The sequence below is a fragment of the Dryobates pubescens genome, chromosome 5 (genome assembly GCF_014839835.1).
Source record: "Dryobates pubescens isolate bDryPub1 chromosome 5, bDryPub1.pri, whole genome shotgun sequence".
NCBI lineage: Eukaryota > Metazoa > Chordata > Aves > Piciformes > Picidae > Dryobates > Dryobates pubescens.
In genome coordinates this window covers 9,619,254-9,644,506 of record NC_071616.1, presented here as the reverse complement: position 1 = coordinate 9,644,506, position 25,253 = coordinate 9,619,254, and the positions used below count along the sequence as shown (strand labels likewise).

Sequence of the window (25,253 nt, the reverse complement as noted above, 5' to 3'; positions counted from 1 at the left end):
ACATGTTGCTTTAGTGTTTTGTTGTTTTCTCAAAGTGCTGCCATCTTTTTTTCCCCAGAGGACTACTACTTATGTTTTCCATGTGGTGTGCCATCCTAGTAATCTTTTTCTAAGATCTGAGTTACATAATTGCAAAGTGCAATTTTAATCACAGTGAATTTATGTACAAAAACGTTGTGGGCACAGCTGAAACTTGCTAACCTCAATATAAAACAATCCTTAAAGTAAACTTCTTTTGATCAAGGTGAGATCAATAGTAAGACACTTCATGTCAGATTATCCATCCCTATGTTTTATTTCTCCAAAGTCCACCATTGCTGACGGAGTAGCAGACTAGTGAAATGTTAGATAGACAACACAGGGTAAGAATAGATATGTCTGGTATTCATGGAAAATAAATTTTTCATTTAAGTGGTGTATTATTGTGGGCTGTGGTTTTTCCTCCCCGTGTTCTAACACTGGAATAGTTGAAATACAGTGCTCCAGCTCCTACATGAAAAAGTTAAGGTTATAACTGCAAGCAATGAATTAATATTATGAAATTTACCCTTTCAATTAAGTCTACTAGAATATTAGCTGTCCTAATTTGATTGTTATAGCTAAGGCTTTGTGTACACTGCACTGGTTAGGCCACTCCTTGAGTCCTGTGTCCAGCTCTGGCCCCCTCAGTTTAGGAAGGATGTTGACTTGCTGGAGCATGTCCTGAGAAGGGCAACAAAGTTGGTGAGGGGTTTGGAACACAAGCCCTATGAGGAGAGACTGAGGGAGCTGGGGTTGCTTAGCCTGGAGAAAAGGAGACTCAGGGGTGACCACCTTGCTCTCTACAACTACCTGAAGGGAGGTTGTAGTCAGGCAGAGGTTGGTCTCTTCTCCCAGGCAACCAGCACCAGAACAAGAGGACACAGTCTCAAGCTGTGCCAGGGGAGGTTTAGGCTGGAGGTTAGGAGGAAGTTCTACACAGGGTGATTGCCCATTGGAATGGGCTGCACGAGGAGGTGGTGGAGTCACCATCACTGGAGGTGTTTAGGAGACTTGATAGGGTGCTTGGTTGCATGGTTTAGTTGACTAGATGGTGTTGGATGATAGGTTCGACTCAATCTTGAAGGTCTCTTCCAACCTGGTTTATTCTATTTTATTTAATTCTATCTAAGAGAATATGTACACTTAGTCATCTTTATCTTTAGGTGTGTGGTCCACCTGCTGTGGACCAACTATTAGGTATTGGATCATAATTCTGTCACAGGCAGAAAATACTTTTTTTGGATGGAAGAAGTGCAGCAAATGGGCATGTACAATTATTTTGAATTAACTTTTTGAAAGTATTTCAGTGCAATATTTTTAAGCAATTTTTATTCTTTTAATAGTTTCCTCCTTGAAATTTTCTTACAGTAATGATTTTTCTGTTGAATATGCTTTATTTTGTCTTCAGCACAAAGCGTGTGGATCATTCAAACACAAGACTGGCTTCGCAGCTTGATCGAAATCCAGGTAGCTTTCCTAGGTTGATGATGGTGTGTCTGTGTTTTCAGGGGTTTTGGGGTTTGTTTTTGGTTTGTGTTTTTTATCTTTTGTGGTTGGTTTTTGGTGTAGTGGGGTTTTTTTGGTTGGTTGGTTTTTTCTTTGGGGAGGTTGGGTTTTCTTTAGAGTGATGAGGTGATTCTGGTGAAGTTTATTCTGGTGGCTGGTTTGGGGGTTCTGTGGTGAATTATTTTGGGTTGACTGAGGTTTTGTTGTTGGGCTTTTGTGTTGTTTGTTTTGGTTCCATGGTGTTGGGGTTTTTTGCAGTTGTGGTTTTGTCAAATATAAATGACTTCTATAGGACTCTTATAGAATTTATGATCAATTTGCCCTTTCATTGTCTCTACCTGTACCCAGCCTTTCTATGGTTTTGTCTGTTACTTTCTCCTCTATCTCTCTTGCTTTATTCTTTAGATTATCACAGGTTTTGTTTACCTTTATGCATGTCTGGTTTATTTAATCATAATATGTATTAATCTATTCTTTTTATTCTTAAAAAAAAAACCCACAACACCCAGACTGTGTTTTGAAGTGCCATGGTGATGAGACCAGTGTAACAGTCATTTGAGATACCTCTGTGCTCATTTGCTCTTGTACTTTATTGCATGGAATAGAATGAGAGATGCATGAGTGGAACTGATGGCATAATTTGCAAAAGGGGGGAATTACTAAGAAAGGGAAAAAATTATTGGGAATGCTAAATGCTACTTAGCATTCCTTTGGAGTAGCTGTTCGTTAAAAGAGGGGGTAGCATGGGGTGTGGAGAATGACCTTCAAACACTGCCACTGTTGGAGAAGTATAGGATTCAGTGTGAAGAGATAATTGACATTCAGGTTTGATATTTTTCTGTAGATTCAGATAATAACCCAAATCCAATCTTCCTGCAGGTTCAGATGATAACAACCTGAATTCAATCTTCTATGAACATTTAACCCGTTCCCTTCAGCACAGCCTGTGTGGAGATTTGTTGTTGGGTCGGTGGGGAAACTATAGTACTGGGGACTGCTTCATCCTAGCCTCTGACTACCTCAATGCACTAGTACACCTTATAGAGATAGGAAATGGCTTGGTCACCTTCCAGCTGAGAGGGCTTGAGTTCAGAGGTGAGTGTGTTACACTTTTAATGTCTGTACTAAGTGGGATTTTGCTTTGGAAACGGAAGTTATTTTCAGTTCAGTTACAAATTAATTTCTTTGAAAATGGGCCATGGAGCCTCTTTGTGCCCCTGTCACATGTGAGGAATACTAGCTTGCTCTAGCAGAGCTGATGTGAAGTTTCTCTTTCCATTTTAGTGCAACATGGCTACCACATTTTAATTCTTAGAGACACCTAACTAAAATGTGTTAAAATAGATTGTCTGAATCTTTTTTCATTGGCAGATGAATTCTTACACTTCTGTAATAATTGGACATGAGTTGGACTCTAAATACTTTAAACCACAAGTCAACAGTAAAGGAATCATACAAAGTGTTCAATGCTTTCTTATTTTCTCCTAAGGAACTTATTGCCAGCAACGAGAAGTAGAGGCCATCACCGAAGGTGTAGAGGAAGATGAAGGTTTTTGTTGCTGTGAACCAGGCCATCTTCCTCACATGCTTTCCTTTAATGCTGCCTTTGGGCAGCGTTGGCTGGCTTGGGAGGTACTTGTGACCAAGTATGTTCTGGAGGGCTACAGCATCACTGACAACAGTGCAGCTTCCATGCTTCAAGTCTTTGATCTCCGGAAAATTCTCACAACTTACTACGTGAAGGTGGGATTCAAATTTGTACAACCCTTGTGGGGAGGGAGGCTGGATTACATCTGGGAGATGGTTGGCTTGAACTTCCGATGTCTTTCATATGAGGATCATAGAATGTAATACAAATTACAGATGTATGAGCACCATCAAGAGAGGGCTGAGCTTGCTTGACTGATTGTTTGATACTTGAGTCCGTGAACATGACAACGACTCTGTAGTCTGGAACAGAAAGAAGACACTTTCTGCTTAAAAACAATAATAAATCTTTGCCCTGCAGTTGTAGGAGCACTCAAGACCTCCAATCTCTACAGATAATTAGTGCACTAATTGACATCTTTCATAAGATCTGTTCTTTCAGGAAGCTGAAAATGTTGAGGTTGGAATATTTCCAGGACATTTACACATGGTTGTGTTTCCTCCCACCCCTGAACACAAGGGCGTTGTATTAGTCATTTAAATTATTTAGAAATTTAGTATCTAAGCCTCTGTGCTAACTAGAGGAAAAAAAATCTTAAGTATTTGTTTTTCTACAAAATTGGAGTCCTTTCGTATCCTCCTTGCTTTTCCTTATTCCTTCAGTGCATGCTTCAGAAGTCTTGACAGTACACATACCTGTACTGTGGTTTCTGTGCAGATTTATTGCATCCATGAGCTTTGTAAAAGCTACCCTGTGTCAGTTTGGTTCAGTACCAGGAGAAGAATTCAGATTAGTTGAAACAATTAAGATTGCTGACTCTTTATTGCGCTATTGACTCACGGTTTTAACTGCTGCTGTTTCAGGGAATCATCTATTATGTCACAACATCCCCCAAGCTAGAGGAATGGTTAGCTAATGAGACAATGCAGGAAGGACTGCGGTTGTGCACAGACCGCAATTATGTTGATGTAGACCCAACATTTAACCCCAATATTGATGAGGATTATGACCACCGTCTAGCAGGGATCTCAAGAGAGAGTTTCTGTTTGATATATTTGAACTGGATAGAATATTGCTGCTCTCGAAGAGAAAAGGTAAGTCCAAACCTGTGAGGAAAGCCACATACTGTTCTAGGATGGTCACTTTCTTGTCACTGTTGGTTTGAGTTACAGAGGGGTTTAATCTTCTTTTATAGTAAAGATTTGCAATCAGAATATTAATTTGTAGTTTATTGGGTTTTGCCTTCTGCTCTTGAGATGTGAATTTAAATTCTGTAAGTAGTGTATGATTTAACCTGCTCACTAATGAGTTTTCATTTACCAGCTGAAAATCCAGTTGAATTGAATCTTAGTCAGGCACTTACCTACATACAAAGTGTAGAGTTATAGAAATGATGTTTTGTGCTCAGGTGTCAGTGTTTACAAATCAACCCTAACTTGGAAAAAAATCCAAAGCAAAACACAGACCCTGAGAAGATAAGTAGTGATTGCCAACTCAAAGCTGAACACTTCTTTCTTAGTGGTTATGCTGTCCTCTTCCTTTAGACCACTGGAATTGTCAGCTTATGAAAATGATCATCTCATACATGAGTCTCTTCTCTCCGAAACTTTCCACCTTTTAAATAGAACTTCAGGAAGTTTGTAGAGGAATGCCTTGTCTTCTTACTGTTATACAAAAAAACCCCCGTGTGTGATCTACTCAAAGTAATGTTCCCTTTGAAATAAGGAATTTTTTTTTTACATTAAAGGGATGGGAATGTAACTGAAATTTATGTTTAATGAAGGATCTGAGGCTTCAGAGTTCAGTTTTACTTTGGAGGTAAAAGAGTAATTCCTAGCATATTTTAACGAGGGTAAGATTTGAAGCGTTCTGCAGTCAAATGACAAACAGCAGCCAAAGAAAACAGTTTCCCTCCAAGTCAGTCTTGTGCAATATTTTGTGTAGGTATTGACAATCAGGTTTAATCACTTGAATGGCTTTGTTACCTAGAGCATTACATGCCCTGTGTCTGCCTCTACTTCCAAAACTTTTAAAGAGGAATTCTTATAGAAAGTCTGAGAAGAGTAACTGATATGCTGGAGTTTGTGTGCCTTCATATGTGCTTGGACTTTTTTAGTCCAAGAATGGTTTTTCTTTGCTTCATTCACCTGACTGTTCTTTTTCTTTTGTTACCACAAGCCACTGGATTCAAGTAAAGACTCACCCCTGGTAACATTGTGTTACGGACTGTGTGTGCTGGGGCGGAGAGCATTGGGAACAGCTTCACATCATATGTCGAGGTAATAAAATACTGTTGTAAGCTTCCCTTCCTGAAAATTCCTGTGTTCCCACTTCAGGTATTAGATGAGAACCCATTCATAAAAGAAATATATTTCATACCAGCTTTCCTTAGACAGGACATATATGCACAATGTAACTTGTCGTTGTTATAACAGCCAGTGAAATGCAAGCAGAATTGGAATTTGAGCAATTTGTTTTATCAAGCTCATGGAGGGTGAGAATTGATGTAGATAAGGACTGGTTATAACTGGCAAAAAACAGCAAGAACTGGTTGAGTTCTGAAAGTGAGCTCCAGTTTCTGCTGCAAGTATGCATTCTGTATAGAAATAGGAAGAAGAGGAGAGCAGCTTCTTATAATGAAGAGCACAAGTCCTCATGGAATTTCAATCAGACCATTATGACAGGTTTCACAGCTGGCTCCATGGCAAGCAGTTGTTTTGGACAAATCTCCTTCAACTCAGCTCTGTCATCATCCAGCAGCCTGTTTCTTGCAGAATGATAACCTCAACTTACTTTAGAAAGCAAATATAAAATACAGTTGTATGTTTTAAGAAATCACAGGGTGATTTCTGAAAAAGAAAATAACCAAGCATAATTGGACATGGAATCTATTGGTCAGCTAGGTGCTGGCTGTGAAACCTGTTCTGCTTCAAGGGAAACTGTTGACTAATTCTCTTAAGTGTACCAGCCAGTCACCTTCTGAAGGTCTTGAAGATATGCACGTGTGAGAGTATGATTCCCCTCTCCCCCCACATTCTTCAGTTAGCTTAGTAAAAAGAAATAATGCCTTTAAGTGTGAGGAAGCTGTCAAGGTTTTTATACTGTACTAAACCATCCACAAGTGAAGCTATGTATCATTGCTAATGGGTACATTGTAGTATTAAGTTCCTTGAAAGGTTTTCTCTTTAAAAATCTTCAGTGTGAACTCAGGCCTTCTTCAGTGTTCTGTTGACTTTAGTCTATGTAAACAGCCTCTTGCATGTATGGTTTATTCATTACCTGTTCAGTGCACGTAGCCACGTAGCCACCTAGTGTCCAAGCTTTGCTTAAATGTGTATCCTTACTCTTACACTTTCCCTGTCTTACTCTAAGTTATTTGTGCAGAAAAGCACAATTTTTCTCTGTAAATCTCAGTATTTGCTGCTCTTGTAAATGATGATACTTGTGGATGTGTTTGTTTCTGTTAATATTTGGGCTGTTCTTATTTTTTTTATTCCCTTCCTTCTCTCTCCCCTCCCCCACCCCCCCATCCCAACAGTAATCTGGAATCCTTCTTGTATGGCCTGCATGCCCTATTTAAGGGTGACTTTCGTATATCTTCAATCAGAGATGAGTGGATCTTTGCTGATATGGAATTGCTGAGGAAAGTAGTGGTTCCTGGAATACGGATGTCACTTAAGCTACATCAGGTGAGAGGTTATACAGGAAGGTGTGTTCCATTCATTTCTGTGTGTTTGTTCTTTTAAAAATGTCTGGGAGAGTTGGAGGTGTGAAATGTTTGATTTTTACCTGAAGTTACAGATGAAATGTTAATCATACCTTACTTCTTGGAAACAGGATCATTTCACTTCTCCAGATGAATATGATGATCCTTCTGTCCTTTACGAAGCCATAACCACCCATGAAGAAAATCTAGTTATAGCACATGAAGGGGACCCTGCTTGGCGCAGTGCAGTGCTTTCCAATTCTCCTTCCCTCCTTGCTCTGCGCCATGTGATGGATGATGGCACCAATGAATATAAAATCATTATGCTGAATAAGCGGTATCTCAGCTTCAGGGTCATTAAGGTAAGCTGTGTGCGTGATCCCCAGCGTGGCACTATGTTGTGGTGCATTTTAATAGCTATACCAAATGGCTGCTTTGCAAGTCAGTACTTTTTTGTTATTGGCCTATCATTGCTAGGATTGCTGCTGCTTATAAAATGGAATAGTTAATCAGAAAACCAGTTCTTGTCATTGTGCCCATGTACTCTGCATTGGTTAGGCCACACCTTGAGTCCTGCATCCAGTTCTGGGCCCCTCAGTTTAAGAAGGACATCGAGACACTTGAACGTGTCCAGAGAAGGGCAACAAGGCTGGGGAGAGGCCTTGAGCACAAGCCCTATGAGGAGAGGCTGAGGGAGCTGGGATTGTTTAGCCTGGAGAAGAGGAGGCTCAGGGGTGACCTCATTGCTGTCTACAACTACCTGAAGGGTGGTTGTAGCCAGGAAGGGGTTGGTCTCCCAGGCAGCCAGAACAAGGGGGCACAGTCTCAAGCTGCACCAGGAGAGCTTTAGACTTGAGGTGAGGAGAAAGTTCTTCACCAAATCTTTCGTCATTGGAATGGGCTGCCCAGGGAGGTGGTGGAGTCACCATCCCTGGAGGTGTTCAAGAGGGGATTGGATGTGGCACTTGGTGCCATGGTCTAGTCATGAGGTCTGTGGTGACAGGTTGGACTCGATGATCCTCAAGGTCTCTTCCAACCTTAGTGATACTGTGATACTTCTATTTGTAGATTTGCTGTTCTCACTGGTGCAACCTGTGCCCATGAGTCCACCTTTCTTAAGGGTATATTCAGTTAATTTTACATTAGGGAATATGAATGCCTGCATTCTGCAGTGCAGTATTACATAAGCTCATGCAGGCCTAGGAAAAGCAAAGCAATCATCACACACTCTTATTGCTTCCCTTTCTGACACAGCTTTTCTACTTGGCTTTTGCAGGTGAATAAGGAGTGTGTGCGAGGCCTGTGGGCAGGACAGCAGCAGGAGCTTGTCTTCCTGCGTAATCGTAATCCAGAAAGAGGAAGCATCCAAAATGCAAAACAAGCTCTGAGGAACATGATCAACTCCTCTTGTGACCAGCCAATTGGATACCCAATCTACGTCTCACCTTTAACTACTTCCTATTCAGATAGTCATGAACAGCTTAGGGAGATTCTTGGGGGAGCTATCAGCTTAGGAAATATCAGAAACTTCATAGTTTCTACATGGCACAGGTAAGCTGGGAAAAATGAGTGTTCACTTGATGTGTTCATGCTCTCTTATTCTATTAACTAGTTTCATACATGTCCATTACAGCATAATATAAAATATTCAGTCACATACAAATAAATAAGCCTTGAGTTTGGTTTCAGGCACATCTGTAGCATATGGAAGCTTCTTTGGTACAGGATTAATCTTCAAGATGGATATGTAATACACCACAAAGTATGTAAATAACACCTCAGAATAAAACAGGACAGGAAGTCTAGATGCAACACCTACCATTTCAGTTCTAATGTCACATCTAATAATGAGAGGCAGTGCACCTTCTGTACTGTTGTGGTTTTTTTGCAGTACCATCGCTTTACTGTTTATCTGTACTATCTTTACAGAATCAAGACTGTGGTAGGCTTCCAGTCTGGCAAATACTTTGCATGCAAGTGCTGATTTTCATGTTGTTAGACTATGCTCATACATAGAACACAAGGTCTTGCTGTTGTTTATTATTTCATGGATGTTTATAAATGCCCTGTATATTAGAACAAGAACAAGTAACCAGAGTGATGACAATACAATCCCCTTTCCATGTGACCCCTCAGTAACCCAGTACAAACTCTTGCTGGGTGGTGTTTTGTGTCCTATGAGAATGTCTACTACACTCCTGATCCCTTTGGACTGTGGCTCCAAAAGCAAGTGGAAGTGATGGGTGGCACTCAGAAGTGTACATCCTAGTTCTTAAGTTTCAGGAGCTGGTCCCACAGTTGGAACAATCCTGTAGCTGTTCCAGTGGTCTTATTTACACTTGGACATCTACAGTCCATCAAAACACAACCTGTTGCTTCAACCTAGGATATGCCACACTTGCTACAGTCTGTGACGTTTGCCTTCTGTCACCATCTACATGCCCAGCATATGCATAGAATAATAGGTGGAAAAGTACAACAAACAATAGCATTTGGTTCCGAGCTGGGTATGCTTCAAGATCCTGGATCCTGGGGGCAAATAAATTGGAAAGGAGTGCTCAGTGTCTTTGAGTGTAACAGAAAGAATAGTAACAAGTAGGAGATAAAAGGAGGAAGAACATGGTGTGGTTTTTTTTTTATCTGTCTGAAGTTTATTAATGCAAACAATGTGATGAAAAGCCTGCGTGGTTATATACACTAGAAAAAGTTGGCTGACCTCCTGTTGGAATGTTTAAAATTTGCACAAGAACTTGTATTCAAACAGTTGCAATACAAGCCTCAAACAACTCTGTTAGTTACTGAAGGAAACTGGACACATTAAAAAACCCTGAAACAACCCACCCCGAACCAAGTGAAAAACCCAACTAACATTGTTATCCCACTGATTTTGTAGTATAAGAATACACTCATGACTGGTCTGTTAAGGAGCATGAATTTTACTAAATTGTTGCAAAAGATGTTCTACCAGTATTTGGTATTTGGAATATTTTCACTTTTTTGTACTTCAGAGTTAACTTGACCCACACACACCCCAAGCAATTTTGTATGAGCATTTGGCTTATCAAAAACAACTGCTACTTGAATAGCTGTCATCAAGAAAATGGCAATCTTTTAGAAAGCAGCATTTATATTTGCAAAGTGTGTTCTGGGAAAATATTAGTGCAGTTTTACCTGATTTATGAAATGCTGTGGAAAGCTTGTCATCATAAGGCATTTAATGGAATCCCAATGATTAGGAGGCCTGACTTAATGTGCCAATTGCATTGTGTTTTCAGACTAAGGAAAGGCTGTGGAGCTGGCTGCAATAGTGGTGGAAATATAGAAGATTCAGATGCTGGAGGTGGAGCTTCTTGCACGAGTAACAATGCAACTATCAATGAGTCTCAGAGCAGCATGTCGCAAGGAGGAGGGAATGCAAATACAGGGCAGGCACCTGGAGCAGTACAGCACCCTCCTGTTGCAGCTCATCCCACAGCTCTTCCTGCAGCTCACCCACCAGCTCACCCCTCCACTCTAGGTAATGTTGAAACTCAGCAAAGCTACAGTTTATGTAATCCTATAGCCATATCTGGCCTCTCATTTCTTCAGATTCGGCCAAAGTTAAAAGAAAAAAGCAAACAAAAATGCCTTGACATAGTGTGAATAGCTGCTGGATCCATCTCAAGCCACAGTGCTGCTCTGTGCAATGTGAAGCTCCCAAACAGATTTGAGCAACAAGGGGTATAGTCATGCTGGCAAAACAGATTCAAGAACTTTTTATAACACATCTCTACATATTGGATCTTTTCACTTCTGTCATGTTGTGTGCAAATGCTAAACTTGTCATTTTTAACAAATGTCTTTATTTACGCTGATATGGAGAGTCAATTCTGCTGTATTTTGGCTGAATCCTATCCAAAGTCTGTAGTGATCTATAGTTAGGGAGTGATGAATGGTAAAGCTGAGGAAAAAAGCTTTCCAAACACTGCCTTGGCTCATAAAGAATGTAAAAGTGTGTGTAGTTGACTGAACTTTGGGTTTTTTGCACAATATAATTAGGTCTGTCATTGGTGGAGAGGTAACTGCACGTATGTAGTATAGGAATAGCAGTGACACCAGTGCTCATAAACTGCAGTTCCTGGGTTTCTCTAAGTGTATTAAATTCTTCTGATCTTGTTGGAAAACAGCTTTTGCACTAATGTTTTCTGACTTAATCTTTGAACATCCAGTCAAGTATGTTAAGAAAGAATATATGGTGTTTGGAAACACGGGACATACCCATCTGCTTTAATGCCTTGCGTACGGGAAACTCAGGTGTTAAGAAACACATTGCTAATGCAGGAAACGCAAGGCTGAAGTGTTTTTCAAGCTGCTTGTCTTGCAGGGATTGTGAATTGAACAGAACATGAAATTCGAGGCCAAAAAATGGAACCTATTCAAATGCTCTGCTACACGAAATACGACAGGTCTTCTGCAGTACAGCTGTTTCAGATGTTGTTGATGAGACCCATCAATTTTGTACCTAAGCTCTAAAACATTTGTGTGTGGGCTGTCTATACGGGTGTGGGAGGCTTGATCAAACTCCTGATTCTGTATCTTTTACTTTTAGGCACCAGTCACAGCTCTCACTCTGTGCAGTCCAGCCTTGTCAGACATTCCCCTGCCCGTGCCTCAGTAGCTAGCCATTCATCTTATTGCTACGGCAGTCGTCATTCATCTCTTCGCACATCCACAACGGGCTTTGTGCCTTGTCGGCGCTCTTCCACCAGTCAGATATCCCTTCGTAACCTCCCATCATCCATCCAGTCCCGCCTCTCCATGGTGAACCAAATGGAACCTACTGGCCAGACTGGGGTCAGCGTGCAGCATGGACTGCCCTCTTCTAGCAGCTCCAGCCAAAGCATCCCAGCCTGTAAACAGCATGCCCTTGTGGGCTTTCTAGGGACAGAAGGAGGGAGTAATACAACTGACTCTCAGTCGGGCGGCAATGCAAGCCCTGCAAATCAAATGCAAGCCAAAAAGGATGACGTTATTTACAGAATCCAGGTGAATAGTCCAGAAGAAAAGTTAACCTATGCTTCCATGTGCTTTTGCTAGTGTTACCTTGTGTGTTGTTCAAATTGTTACTTTCAAATGTGCATACAGCCTGGAATGTCTCAGTATTGTGCAGTTACGTTTGGAGAGCTAATCTGAGGCAAAGGTTTTCTGGACAGCCAGCCTTCCTGCATGCTTAGACATCCCTGGTTTTTACATTACTTGTATGTTTTGTTGTAGTGCAGCTTTGAGAATGTCAGCTAATCTTGGTTCCAATTCATACTTAGTTTGCCTTTGTTCATTCCAACATGTAAAGTTAAGTGGTTCCATTTGCAGGGCAGAAAGCAACTAACTTTATTATTTTACACCAAGGATATTTTCCACAAAAGTAAGTGTGTTTGTGGGGGGGGAAAACCCAAGCCCAACACAACCACCAACCAAAAAACTGAACCCAACCAACAAAAAAAACTCCTCCAAAAAAAACAAAACAAAAACCCAACAAAGCAAACAAAAACAATAAAAGAAAACCACCAACACAAGTAGGCAAAACCTCCTAATTTGCTCACTTGCATATGTATTTATTCATTTCCATGTGTATTCATTCTTTGGTTATTGCCATGATCTTGGGTTTCCTGAGCAGCAAATGTTGCACCATTAATGAAGTTAATCATGGCAGCCATACTGATTTTTGTGAAAATCCAGAAATTTGAGTTCTTGCTTTTCTAGCTTTTGTTAGCCCTGCATACATGCCTTGGTGGGAAACACCAAGAGGAGCATTTAGGATAGATCATGACAAATATGATTCCATTGCTGTTACCACCTCATTTTAGAGCAATCCTTAGTAAACTGCATGATAGTGGTAAAAAGAATTTATTTCTTTCTTTCAGATCTGTGCTTTACAACTTTTGTTTGCAAGAAACTGCTTAATTTCCTTTGTGTAAGGAGGATACAGGCATAGTTGATCTCTGCCCTTGGGTAGTAAATATTATCTGTCCTTAAAGAGGAAGGAGTTTTCTGCTGCCCCTGTGGAAGGTCCAGTTTACTTCAAAACAAGGAGTGGGTCTCAACTAACCATGCTAGTAGACAAGTATTTTTTTAAGCCTAACAGTAAATTCCTCATGTTTCCTAAGGTACTGGGTAGGAAGTGATGAGCCAGTTTAACAGCTCATCATCAGTTAACTCTTCCCTGCTGCTGGTCCATGTGCTGCCAGTGTTTACATTGTACCAGCAACTCAGACGCTGCCACAAGCCAGTGTAACCGAAAGGGAACCAGAGTTGCCATTTCAGACAGCAGTGAACTGCTCTGTGATGCTCAGGCTTTTTCCTGAGCTTGAGTTTCCAACGTTGAAGTTGATCAAAAATAAATGTCTGGGGGTTAAAGTCAGTGTTCTGGAAGTATGCAAAAGGTTACTGTTTCTTTTAAATTTTGGCTGAACTAACAGTCAAAACTCAATTCCTACTTATAGTTAATGGATCCCAGTCAAGTACTGGAAGGGATCAACGTGTCAAAAAGGAAAGAGCTGCAGTGGCCAGATGAGGTGATACGGCTAAAAGCTGGAAGAAACAGCTGGAAAGACTGGAGTCCTCAGGAAGGCATGGAAGGCCATGTAAGTTTTGCTTAGAAGTCGACAAGCTAACTTGAAAAAAGGCAGCGTCTTGATTCTGTGGCAGTCTGCCCAGACGTCAAAGCCAAACATACATGAGATCATGTAAGTTAGATCAGTATCTGTCCTGCAAGTCACTGTTGCTGCAAGAGCAGATCCTAATTTGAAGTGCAGAAATATATCTATAGATATGATATATCATCTATAGATGAAAAAATACAGGATGATGATTCAAAAGCTGTCAACCACCTCTCCTTCCTTGCCTTCTTCCTAGCTCTTCTCATGAACTCTCAGGCATTGCACTCATTCATCCAGCCTTCATTTTGCTTTCCATTAGCTGTCAATACAGAAGGTCGATTTACGAACAACTCCTTAACTGAATGGTTAACAGTACTTGGGCTTGAGTTACTCTGATTAAAATAGGGCTAGGTAAGATTGTCTTTAGATTTCTTTTTCCTTAGGTATGTGCTAAGTGTTTGAGAAGGACAGTTCTTAAGAAGGTGTCCTGAGATTTCCCTGAAGAAGGAAATCTGCAACTAAAACTCCCAAGAGACTACTCCCTCCATAACTTAACCTTCCAATTTATGTTCTCTTTTGGAGGATAAAAACCCAGGTCTACATTTAAGACTTTTTTGGTTTTTACCCCCCCCTTTTTTTTTTTTTTTTTTTTTTTTTTTGGTCCTTTGTGTCTGTAAAGATGCTCTTTCAGTGATAAATAGCAAAAGAGGAGAGTCACTGATATTGTCTGCATTGATTCATCAGATCAACTGCATTTACTTTTGGAATATGTCAGTTCTGACACTTTGCAAGACTGTGAGTGCTTACCTCACTGGAGGTGTTACTCATAAATTGGATTCAGGGTCTGGATTTTGGTGTCTGAAAGCCTGCATCTAATCACTGTGGATGTGCAAAGTTCAGATTAGAAATGGAAATAATGCTGATAAAAGTGTCTGCCAGAGCTACCTCAGTGTTACATGTATGGAAGGAAGGGACCTGTAAGTAAATTCCATTCATGCATAATTGTATCATAGCTGACACTCCACTCTTCAGGTAGAAGGTTTACCTTTTAGGTTACATCTGGCAGTAGAATGCTGTTGTAAACACTCAATGCCAAATTTAGACATTATGTTTTTGGAATTTCTTTCTTAGCTATTGCAGATCAAGACTGTTGTGGAGGTGAGGAATGTAAAAGGCTATTTCAAAATGTGCACTGTTGCCTGGTTAACTTTTTCAGTTCAGGAGCATGTTTTGCAAAGTGCAACATGCAGACACGTACACTGATGCTACAGAAAGATTAAATCAAGAGGATTTGAAGGTCAGAGGAAGCTACCATTCTGAAAGTTTCTCATCTATTTTTGGTGCAGCACACTGGCAGGGTTTTTGTTTTTTTCAGAAGATCATCTTTTAACTGAAGAAGGAAGAGGGAAAGCACCAGATTATCCTTTGTGTGATTAGTGGAGGATTTAACCTGATGACATTAGTTTCCACTGCCAGCTTCAGCTGTCTGTGGTTAAATTACTAGTAGCAGTAAAGCCATTGGTTCTTCAGAAAGTCTTCCTTTTCTGATCTTGCAGCTGCAGTCCTTTCTGCAAACAGGCAGAAATGATTCTTGACTGCTAAAATGCTGCTTATCAAGCAGTTTACCAGTGAAAGCCTTATTTGAGTGCTCTCGATATCCAGTTCAGTGCTCAGTTGTTCATAACTTTTCTACTGGATAGGAAAAAAAATGGGGCAGTTTTCCTGACTTTGCTTTTTATTTTGCTGAGTATGGTACAATTCTATATGATACACAGACATTATAGGGTTTCCTTAAGGAAATGAGATTTTAGCTATTCTTTGTGTATTGTAGGTTTTTTTTTTCCCCCCAGGACTTCAAGGTGAAGGTGTACTCTGCATTATCTTTCAGCAATACCTGACACTGGCACATGCAAGAAGCCCTTTCTTTCCTCAAGAGATTCTTATCACTGCTTGACTATCTAGTGGCATAGTTTTCCATGTTATCAATCATTTTGTGGGCATCAAATAAAATGGCAAAACTGAGTGTGGGGGAATGGTTCCAGTGAGTTAGAATCTATGTACTACTCTTCCATGTACACAGTTTTTAAGGAGCCATGATACGGATGCCTTTGGAGTCATCTCTTAGAACCAGTGTCTTTCAGGTAGCCAAGTTGGACAAGGATGCAGTACTTAAATTTTCTGAGAAATGTTTCATGTGTCCAGGGATAAAATATTCCTGGCTTCATACATATACAGCAGTGTAAGTCAGACTTGAGCATGCCTCTTACATACTGTGCTATTCCATCAAAGACAAAAAAACCCTTAAGATGCCATGCTTCCCTGGCTTACATGAATGCAGTGTAGATCTCGTGTAGTGGACAAAGCTGAATCTCCTTCACCCAAGTGTCAGAGTAATTAACAACTGGATATTGTGAGGATTAAGGAGATCTGTTGGATTTGATTTTAGGGACATGTAGATTACTTGTGGCGTTCTGCCCTTATTTCCCTATCTGTATAGTCAGATTTCTTGAAAACTGTGGTGTTCTGGGTTTTGTGTAAATTAGATTTTATTTGCTTTTTACCTTACTTTGTCTTGAAATTAGGGTTCTTTAAGTGGCAAATCTGTGATAATTCTGTTTCTGTGGAACTGGCAATGCTTAAAACCATGTTAGTGGAGCATCCTTGTAGTTCTGCTCAGGTACCCAGTGTATTTTTATGGAGATAGCTAGGCAGAGACATATAAGGTCATACAAGGGGCCTGTGTGGAAAAGGGACCTTTTGATGGCCAATATAGTTGGGATCCTTGGAAGCAGCAGATCAAAGTACCTTCCAAGGAAGCATGGGACAGTAGTTTGTGGAACTTCATGAAACCTTTCCTCTTTGTAATATTTTTTCATTTTCAGTTATCTTTAAATTATTTAAAATATCAGCCTGGAATTCACAGTAAGGAACGAAACTAGGGCAAGGGATTTGACTTAGAAGGAACAGTAGTTTACACCTAACTCCTGATAAACTGCAGTTCTGTGCTATTATGTGCTGTATAACACAGGGATTTTAAAGCTACTACAGCTAGAACATCAAAATTATCCCAAATCCATGTGTACTTTTTTGAGTTGTTACTCACTATGCATTAACTGTTTTGTTCTGATTCAGGCTGAGTCATTTGTTCCTGCTGAAACTCAAATCAGAGGCTAGTTGTTCTCAAGTAAGCTGCAGGTCTGCAGCAAAAATGCAATGAATAGCTTATTTGTAGGTATGTTGTCACTTCAAAATGAGTGGCTAAGTCAGTGTAGCACTATTACTCCCTTTCTGAATTATGAGCCACAGCTCTCCCAATAAAACTCTTTTTTGTTATACTTTTTTCTCTCTCCCCAGGTGATTCACCGCTGGGTGCCTTGCAGCAGAGATCCAAGTAGTCGGTCCCACATAGACAAAACCATCCTGCTGGTTCAAATTGAAGATAAATATGTTGCTGTTGTTGAAACTGGAGTCCTTGAACTCGGGGCTGAGGTGTAAAATCTCTTTGAGACTGAGACTTCCCTTTCTCCAATGGTTCAGAAGAGAGAAGGGTCCAGAAGCAGCAGCTCCCAGGACACGAACCTTCAGTCCAGGTGTAGGAAAGGACTTGAAACACAGATTTGTCTCAGTCCCTTTTCCCAAATAAACAAGTGTAAGAAATTTTTTTTTTTTCAGTTGTTAGCTGCTGAAGAAACATTTGCATGAAGGATAGATTTGTTGAGACATATCTTTTTGTTTATAAATTTTGTTTATGCATTGCGTAATGCTTTAAATCAACAAACTTTTCAGTTCTAAGATCAGAGCACCTCATATTTTTCTAATTGTTTTGCCAAAAATAGTCATGTCTTGTCACAGAGTGTGTGGAATTCATCCACCTTATTTTAAAGAAATTGACTACAAACCTTCAGTTTGGTGAAACAGTGTAAGGGTTTTTCAGGTGTGGCAAGAAGAGACTGAACAGATGTATAGATTCTTATTCCTTGTGAGCTAAACATTAATGAGAACTGCACTAATTTTTTTACAGCAATGCACTAAAAACAACCCTGAGATTGCTGAGAACATTTATTTATATATATAAATATAAGTATATAAAATACCATTATTTAAATTGCCTTTGGGATTAATCCCCTCCCTCTCCATATACATGTTGATGGTAAGGGCTGTGCCATGGGTTTGGTTCTATGTTCTGTATTTCGTACAAGTGCATTTGCTGCATCCTCTTCACAATAAATGGTGAAATAACAAATATCTAGAAAAGCACCTGAGTATCCCTGTACTGCATCAGACTGTATTGTGGTGGCAGTGGTACCTCAAATCTGTACAACATGTCTAGCTTTAAAGTGGACTCTGCAGTATACTACCTTTCATCTGTCCTCCCTTTGCTAGCCACGGCTACTTTGCTTCTTTACACCCAGAGCTGCTTAAGTTGTTCCATTAGCTCTTCTCTGGCAGAGACGCTTGTTTGAGTTTTGTAGGGGGAGGTGCAGGTCTGTGAATACTTCATGGATGCTTGAAGGTATTTTTGATACCATCCAATCTAAAAAGAAAGCAACAATAAACCCCCTGAAACAAAACTAAGAAAAACTTGACTTCAACTTTTGAAGAGCTTTTATAGAAGGCACAGCCCTAAACTTGTATCACTTTTACCACCTTGCCTTTTCTTTCCCTTTAGTCTTCATTCTTTTCTATTACTTGAATTTTATTTTCTGTGATTATATATTCTATGTAAGTGTAATTTGAGTATTTATGACTGTGAAGTTGAATTATTCATGTGTTACATATCCTAGGTTTAATTGTTTGGTTTTGGTTTTTTAAAGTGTGTATTCAGGGAAACAAGTAACTCAACTATCATGGGAGTGTGAGAGGGAAACTGGTTTGTTCTTGGCTTGCCTTTCCTATGACTCACTCTCGTAACCCATAAGAAAAAAACAAATGTACCTGTTGTGATCGTTTCCTGTTTCTGACCTGTAATGACCTAGGACTTTGGGGGGGAAACTGCACATGGTCCTAGCTTTTGGGAGCAGCCATCTTCTTCCCAGTCACCTTCGCTTCTTTCTACGTAATGAAACCAGAAGAGACTTCTGATGTACCACAGAGGTCATTGCAATTATTTCTCTGACACTGGGGAAAAAAAAATTTGTTCATTATATATCTAATGCAAGAGTGAAATTACATGGGATGGAAAACAAATGAGGAAGAAACAGCTACCTAAGAGGTATTGGTATTCCAACTCTAGTCACTGTATGCCATCTTGTCATGAAAAGGGTAAGTCTGTGTGCCTGGTCACTAATCAATTCTAGATACTATTCACAGCAAATTCTACTGGCATCTTGGGTACATCATATACTATGCAAACCTGTACTCCAAGTACTGTGCATGTTACAGTTGCATTTTACTATTTGGTTCATGCATCTGCAGTCCCAGTTACCTTTAATATAAATGCACCGTTCTGGATCTGCCACCAGTGAAATAATTTTGCTGTTCCCCATAGTTTATCAGATGTGCACATTGCAGTGTAGTCAAATTCATCTCCTGCATACCTGAAAACGTAGTACAGCAGATGAATGAACCTTCTTCAGCAGCCTGGTAACATCACTGTCATGAACAAAGCAAATGTGTAAGTTTTGAGTTGAGGGTGTTTTGGTTAAGGTTTTTATTGTCTTTCCCTGCAGGTAACTGCAGGGTTTCCTGTGTTGCTGGAAATAGTGCTTCATTTTAGAAAAAGGAATTTGTTTGGAAACAGGCCTGACTTGATAGTAGCAGAACAAGGTTGTGGGGTTTTTTTCTTGTACTGCCTTGAGGTAAAAAAAATTACTTGAAACCAAAATACAGTGCACAAGTTTCTCAAAACCTGGACTGAAGCAACTTTCAATGTGTTAACCGTGGCTCTGAACAATCTCACTCTCTTCAGGGCAAGATCATGACACTGTACATTGCTGGTAATAGGCAGGATAGGCATTAATGGCTCATTTACAAATATCCTGGAAAATAAGTGACTGCCTGGAATTAGAGCAGCAGAGAGCAGATGGGGAAGAAAGGGGTTTTTCTTTTAAAAGAGGTAAAGAGAATTGATGGATCTTTCTCTTTTCTCCTTTAATTCTTAATATCTTAGGGCTTTTGCTGTGTTGCCTTCAGGAGGTGAATTTTAATGTGGCCAGTTAGCAAGTTAATACCTTCTTTCAGATACTCAGCAAACACTCTGGTTTGGGAAGCCATTCACATGGTGCTTGTGTCTGTTTCAGATCTGCTCAACAGAAGCCACTTCAGTTGAAATTTTCACACTTCCACAAGGCTTTGAAAAAGTAGCTGTTTAAAAAAACTCTTCCTGCATTTGGAGCTCTTAAGACTTAAAGATGATCTTAGACTTAAAGATGATGTTACGTTGGCTTGTGCAAAGTTTGTCTTGGTTTCCACTCTGCAAGTCACAAATTAGAGTTTGTTTTCTTCTGACTCCTCACAGGATTGATCTGTCCATGGAATCCTCTTTTCCAGATGGAGATCATTTCATCTTTTCTTTGGCCTTTGTCTTGATGTATAATACTTTTCTCCTGTTGTGAGTATGGAAAAGATGGGGTGTTTTCAACTGAGTCATGTCAGTCCAGATTGAGCATAGAGCAGAATTATTTGCTTTTTATCTCTTTCAAGCTTTCATGAAAACCTGTTGCAGATGAGTGCTGTAACTCTCTCCACTTGCATTGTGTAGGATTGTCTTGCCATAAAAACATTGCAGTTGAATCACAGTGGTTTAGCTTCCAGGTATTTCCCAATCTGTTTCTCTCTGATTTCTTTGTAGGTGGTATCTCTGTGTACATGCATATGGATGCAACTGCTCCCTAAAGCAAATACTCAGTTACAGAGGAGTGCTTGAAAAACCCACTAATCAGGTTGTTTATTAGTAAAAATGGTTGCTAATTAATTATTTACTTTTTAAAAAAACCTCTTCCCATTTTACCTCCCTGTGAAATCTTTTAAAATGTTCAAATTAGAACAAACAAAACCCTGAGACATGTATGGGACACCAGTGATGACAGCCAGACTTCTGTGCCACTTGCACTGTGCAGTACTTGTGATGAGTTCTCTCTCATGATGCAGCCTTTATGAGGTCATTTCAGAGTTAGGAGGACAGTAGGGGGGAAAGTGATGATGGTTAATATTTAAGGTAATTCCATGTCAGTAGAATGGTCCTACAGCCACTTTTCCTGGGACATTTGGCACATTTCTGAGCAGTGATCTCCATTTTCTGGTCAGCTGTGTAGTTATCGCCGTGGATTCTCTACCCATGTTTGTGGCCCTGTGGAACTGAAGAACTCTGCTGAGAAGCCCAGATGACTGGTGAGGATGAAGATGGAAGACTTGTGGCATGGGTCCTTGCTCTTGGCTATTGGGCAACTAGCCAAAGGGCTTGGTCTGGATTGGGGGGTGGGGGGCAAGGGGGAAGGAAAGAGAACCCTTTCGGTTGGATTCAACTTCAAATTGTTTCTCTGACAACGCACACACCACCATACAACCTAGGAGTGTAGCTAAAAAGACTGCTTTAAAGATCTTTCTCGGTTACAGAGCTCTCCATTCGCAAACTGGAGCAGGATAGATTGCATTTCTTACCATTAATGATAATACTATTCAAATATTACTCAACTTTTATTGGATTTGCAGTTTCACCACCACAGGTTTTATGTACTTAATTTTATTAAGGGATTTTATACCTATTATATAGGCATCTATTCTTTTCTTGTCTGGCTTCCTATTTGATAATCCAATGCAGTACATTAAGTGGCGCTGGACTCTTTCAGAAAATTATACTGGTGATTACTGGTGCCTTAGTAAAAAAGTGGGTGCATAACACCGTGGTGGAAAAGTAAAGCATGTGGCTTGTTTCACCCCAGCATGATATGTTTCCAAAAAGGTGATTAAGATGGCTGCTCCAAAAGATTTCTGGGAGTATATGTACATCACTTGGTCACAGACATCCAAATATGAGCAATTTTTAGGACTTCTGAGCTGTACAGTTTGAATAGATAATCCCAGTACACCTAGTCCACACCTGAAAGACAGCAGTTCAATAGCTGGTTATGTTGACTTGTTAACACAGACGCCCCCAAAAAGCTTGACAATAAGCTGCTGGTTAGGAAATGGAGGGAGAGGGGAGTAAAGCATAAATGAGAGGATGGCTTTGGTTTTTAATGGACAATGAAAATATATATTGCCTCTACCAGCAAATGAATACCTTGCCAGGGATAGGGATATATGTACCTGCGTGTCTGTGAGCGTGTATGTGTCTGCGTGTGTTACTGGAAACGGCCTGTAAATATTGTAGCTGTTGAAAATGGAAAAGGCAGAGTTTTCTTTTGCAACCTGTTGCATCAAAAGGACAGTATTGACAGTGGAGAAACACTGAGAAATAAAAAACCCTTTTTTTTTTCACTTGTTGTCATTTATTGCACTATTATGTTCTCTTAAAAATGCCTCACTAATCCTAATCCCCTTTAAAAATTTACTTCAACAAAGGATTTTCTTACTTTGAAATTATTTCTCCTATGTAGCTGTGGTAGTAGAAAGGGAAAAACTCAACTATTCCTATTTTACTGCCAGTGTCGTACCAATTTCCTTGATTAGGCATCAATACTAGTATGCTCTTTAACATCTTTATTGATGATCTGGATGAGGGCATTGAGTCCATCATCAGTAAACTTGCAGATGACACCAAGCTGGGGGAAGGAGTTGATCTGCTGGAGGGTAGAGAGGCTCTGCAGAGGGACCTCGACAGGCTGGACAGATGGGCAGAGTCCAAGGGCATGAGATTGAACACATCCAAGTGCCGGGTTCTGCACATTGGCCACAGCAACCCCATGCAGTGCTACAGGCTGGGCTCAGAGTGGCTGGAGAGCAGCCAGGCAGAGAGGGACCTGGGGTTGCTGGCTGATGGTAGGCTGAACATGAGCCTGCAGTGTGCCCAGGCAGCTAAGAGGGCCATTGGCATCCTGGCCTGCATCAGGAACAGTGTGGCCAGCAGGAGCAGGGAGGTCATTCTGCCCCTGTACGCTGCACTGGTTAGGCCGCACCTTGAGTCCTGTGTCCAGTTCTGGGTCCCTCAGTTTAGGAAGGATGTTGACTTGCTGGAACATTTCCAGAGAAGGGCAACAAAGTTGGTGAGGGGTTTGGATCACAAGCCCTATGAGGAGAGGCTGAGGGAGCTGGGGTTGCTTAGCCTGGAGAAGAGGAGGCTCAGGGGAGACCTTATTGCTGTCTACAACTACCTGAAGGGAAGCTGTAGACAGGCAGGGGCTGGTCTCTTCTCCCAGGCAACCAACACCAGAACAAGAGGACACAGTCTCAAGCTGTGCCAGGGTAGGGTGAGGCTGGAGGTTAGGAAGAAATTCTACACAGAGGGAGTGATTGCCCATTGGAATGGGCTGTTTGTGGAGGTGATGGAGTCACCATCACTGGAGGTGTTTAGGAGGAGACTTGATGGGGTGCTTGGTTGCATGGTTTAGTTGATTAGAGGGGGTTGGAGGTGATGATCTTGAAGGTCTCTTCCAGCCTGGTTTATTCTACTCTGTTCTATCTAACGAATACTGGTAATCTACCACCTTCTCTTATACAGTTAATGTTTTTCTCTTGTCTGTTGCACCATTTTCTGTATTTATCATAGTCTTCTCTCTGGTTTGGCTGGGAGGTTTGGTTTTGTTTCGGTTTTTTCCCCCAAAGCCCAGAGTAGTATTGTACTGTCTTTATGCAATTTTCCATTCTTCACCTTTCCCTGGGAAATATCTTACCTAGTGTGGTTTAATCAGGGATTTGTAACTTTCTGCTGCCCTTGATCTGATAGCTGAGTGTGGCTTTGTGTAAAGTCTTGATGAATGCTACACTTAGATGAAGCATTTGTTGATCCAGAGGTACTAATTTAAACACCGAGCTGCTGTCTGTACACTGGCTCAGGTTTCTTCACACTAGCACAGAGAAATACAACATTGTGTCTCTGAGTTACAAGTAAATTTTTCCCATGTAACAATGATGGAGATTGATCAGCCACTGGGTGTTTCAAATTAAAGATTGGATGTTTCCTTGCTTTTTAAATTGAAACAAAACATTATCCATGCCCTGGAACTTGCTACCGTTTGCCTGTACAAGACCTGATGACAACCAGCAGCTGCATCTGGTCTTGATTTATGAATGAAAGAGCACAGTACATATATAGAAAGTGCTCTTTAGGGAAAAACTAGGCCTTTTTGACGAAAGCTGGTGAGTCTCATTGAGATGCCATTTAACAAAAAAGGGTTTGGTTGGTGTTTTTTGTGGTGGGGGGGGTTGGATTTGTGTTGTGTTGTTTTTAATCAAAAGATGACATGACCGGCACTTTCAGCATGATGTAGAGCTGGCAAAGAAGATGCTGTAACCACTGCGCTGTAGTCCCCTGCTTCTTGCTGTTGGTGTCAGCCTCAGGTCTGTATCTGATAAGAATTGGGGAACTTGGAGCCCCAGTTAGTGGTTGGAGTCTATATACTGGTGGTGTTTTGCCTGAGGGGAAACCAATTCACATGCTCCAAGATTGCATATCCATTTGAGTCCATGTCTGGGAACACTAGCTTTGCTTCAAAAATCTAGGTAGTCTGTGGATGTAGTATCTTAATCACATGGCTTTCTTGTAATGTCAAAGATGATCTTGCATTGGTTTTCAGTCATCTTTCAAAAAAAAAAAAAGTCTAGAAAGATGGCAGTTGGGTTCCAGCAGACCATGGCCAGTCTTACTTTTGCACATTTGTTAAGAGAGTTTTCCCTTTCAGTTCGATGATCTTCAATGTTTTATTTTTCTCTCATCAGGAAGCGATTTGGAAGGGCTTTTTCCTAGACACTGGTGCAGAACACCTTGTCACAGCAGTGCTAACAGCATATAGCACTGGTGGTGCAGCATACCAGGAGTTACTCAGACAAGCTCATGAGGTTAAGCTGTTTGTGGAGGAGGCTTGGTTGAAATTTTTCCAGGCAGTTCAGCCTTCGGACCTTGCTACATGAAGAAAAAGAGCACCAAGTTACGCTGTGACTGTCCATGAGAGATGCTCTAGATGGGCAGGCCCCCTTTTCTGCCTTCATACCTTAGTAACTGGAAAAGCAGGTTCTTAGGGGCCTCCTGCAGTTTAAGAAAGGGGTTCGGGGAGGAGCTGTGTCGCTCCGAGGCAGCGGCTGAACCACACGAGGGGCCCTGCCACAGGCGGCCGCCAGGGGGCACCGGGAGCCCGCCCAGGGCCGCTCCCTGGCCGTGAGGGGGCGCGCGGGCCCCGCCTCAGTCCCGTCCCCCTGCCTCCACCGGGGCCATGAGCGGCGGACTCGGGGCTGCGTTGTGGTGTCCGCCAGCCCCAGCCCTTCCAAGCATGTTCCAGGGCGAAACAATGCCTGTGATTGCAGAGTGCTGGTGTTCAAGCTCCCACCTGGCTTTCTGCTTACTCCTCTCTTCTAGCCAGCGTGTACGGCTTGATGGTTTCCAGTGATGCCAGGTTAATGCCTTTCCTCTCAAGGCGCCCAGATGTGCCCGCTAAGCTAAGCGGCAAAGCTGAGGGCAGAGCTCACGCAATGGGTTAGCACTGACCTGCCCTGTTAATCCCGTGTGGAGAGGGTGCTGCAGTCCGAATTTGTCAGGGAACCGATCCTGCTTTGTAAAACGCAATCCTGTCCTCCCCGCCCCCGGGCGGGAAGGCTGCCCCGGCCCCAGCCGCCCTGCGCGAGCGCCGTGCCGGGCGGTGAGCGG

General features: G+C 41.3%; 1 protein-coding gene across 7 annotated transcripts in view; it reads left to right on the top strand.

Moving 5' to 3' along the window:
• The window catches only part of PCNX1 (pecanex 1), an 86,170-nt gene extending 66,573 nt beyond the window's left edge, over positions 1-19,597 (top strand). For all 7 annotated transcript variants that reach the window (XM_054161567.1, XM_054161566.1, XM_054161563.1 and 4 more), the window contains 12 exons: positions 1,430-1,488; positions 2,407-2,622; positions 3,017-3,270; positions 4,039-4,269; positions 5,354-5,454; positions 6,714-6,864; positions 7,013-7,243; positions 8,158-8,432; positions 10,157-10,398; positions 11,470-11,906; positions 13,361-13,501; positions 16,871-19,597. In XM_054161567.1, coding sequence (XP_054017542.1) covers positions 1,430-1,488; positions 2,407-2,622; positions 3,017-3,270; positions 4,039-4,269; positions 5,354-5,454; positions 6,714-6,864; positions 7,013-7,243; positions 8,158-8,432; positions 10,157-10,398; positions 11,470-11,906; positions 13,361-13,501; positions 16,871-17,011 — 2,479 coding nt within the window. In that variant the 3' untranslated portion in view covers positions 17,012-19,597. The remainder of the gene's footprint in view (positions 1-1,429; positions 1,489-2,406; positions 2,623-3,016; positions 3,271-4,038; positions 4,270-5,353; positions 5,455-6,713; positions 6,865-7,012; positions 7,244-8,157; positions 8,433-10,156; positions 10,399-11,469; positions 11,907-13,360; positions 13,502-16,870) is intronic.
• Positions 19,598-25,253: the final 5,656 nt, after the last annotated feature.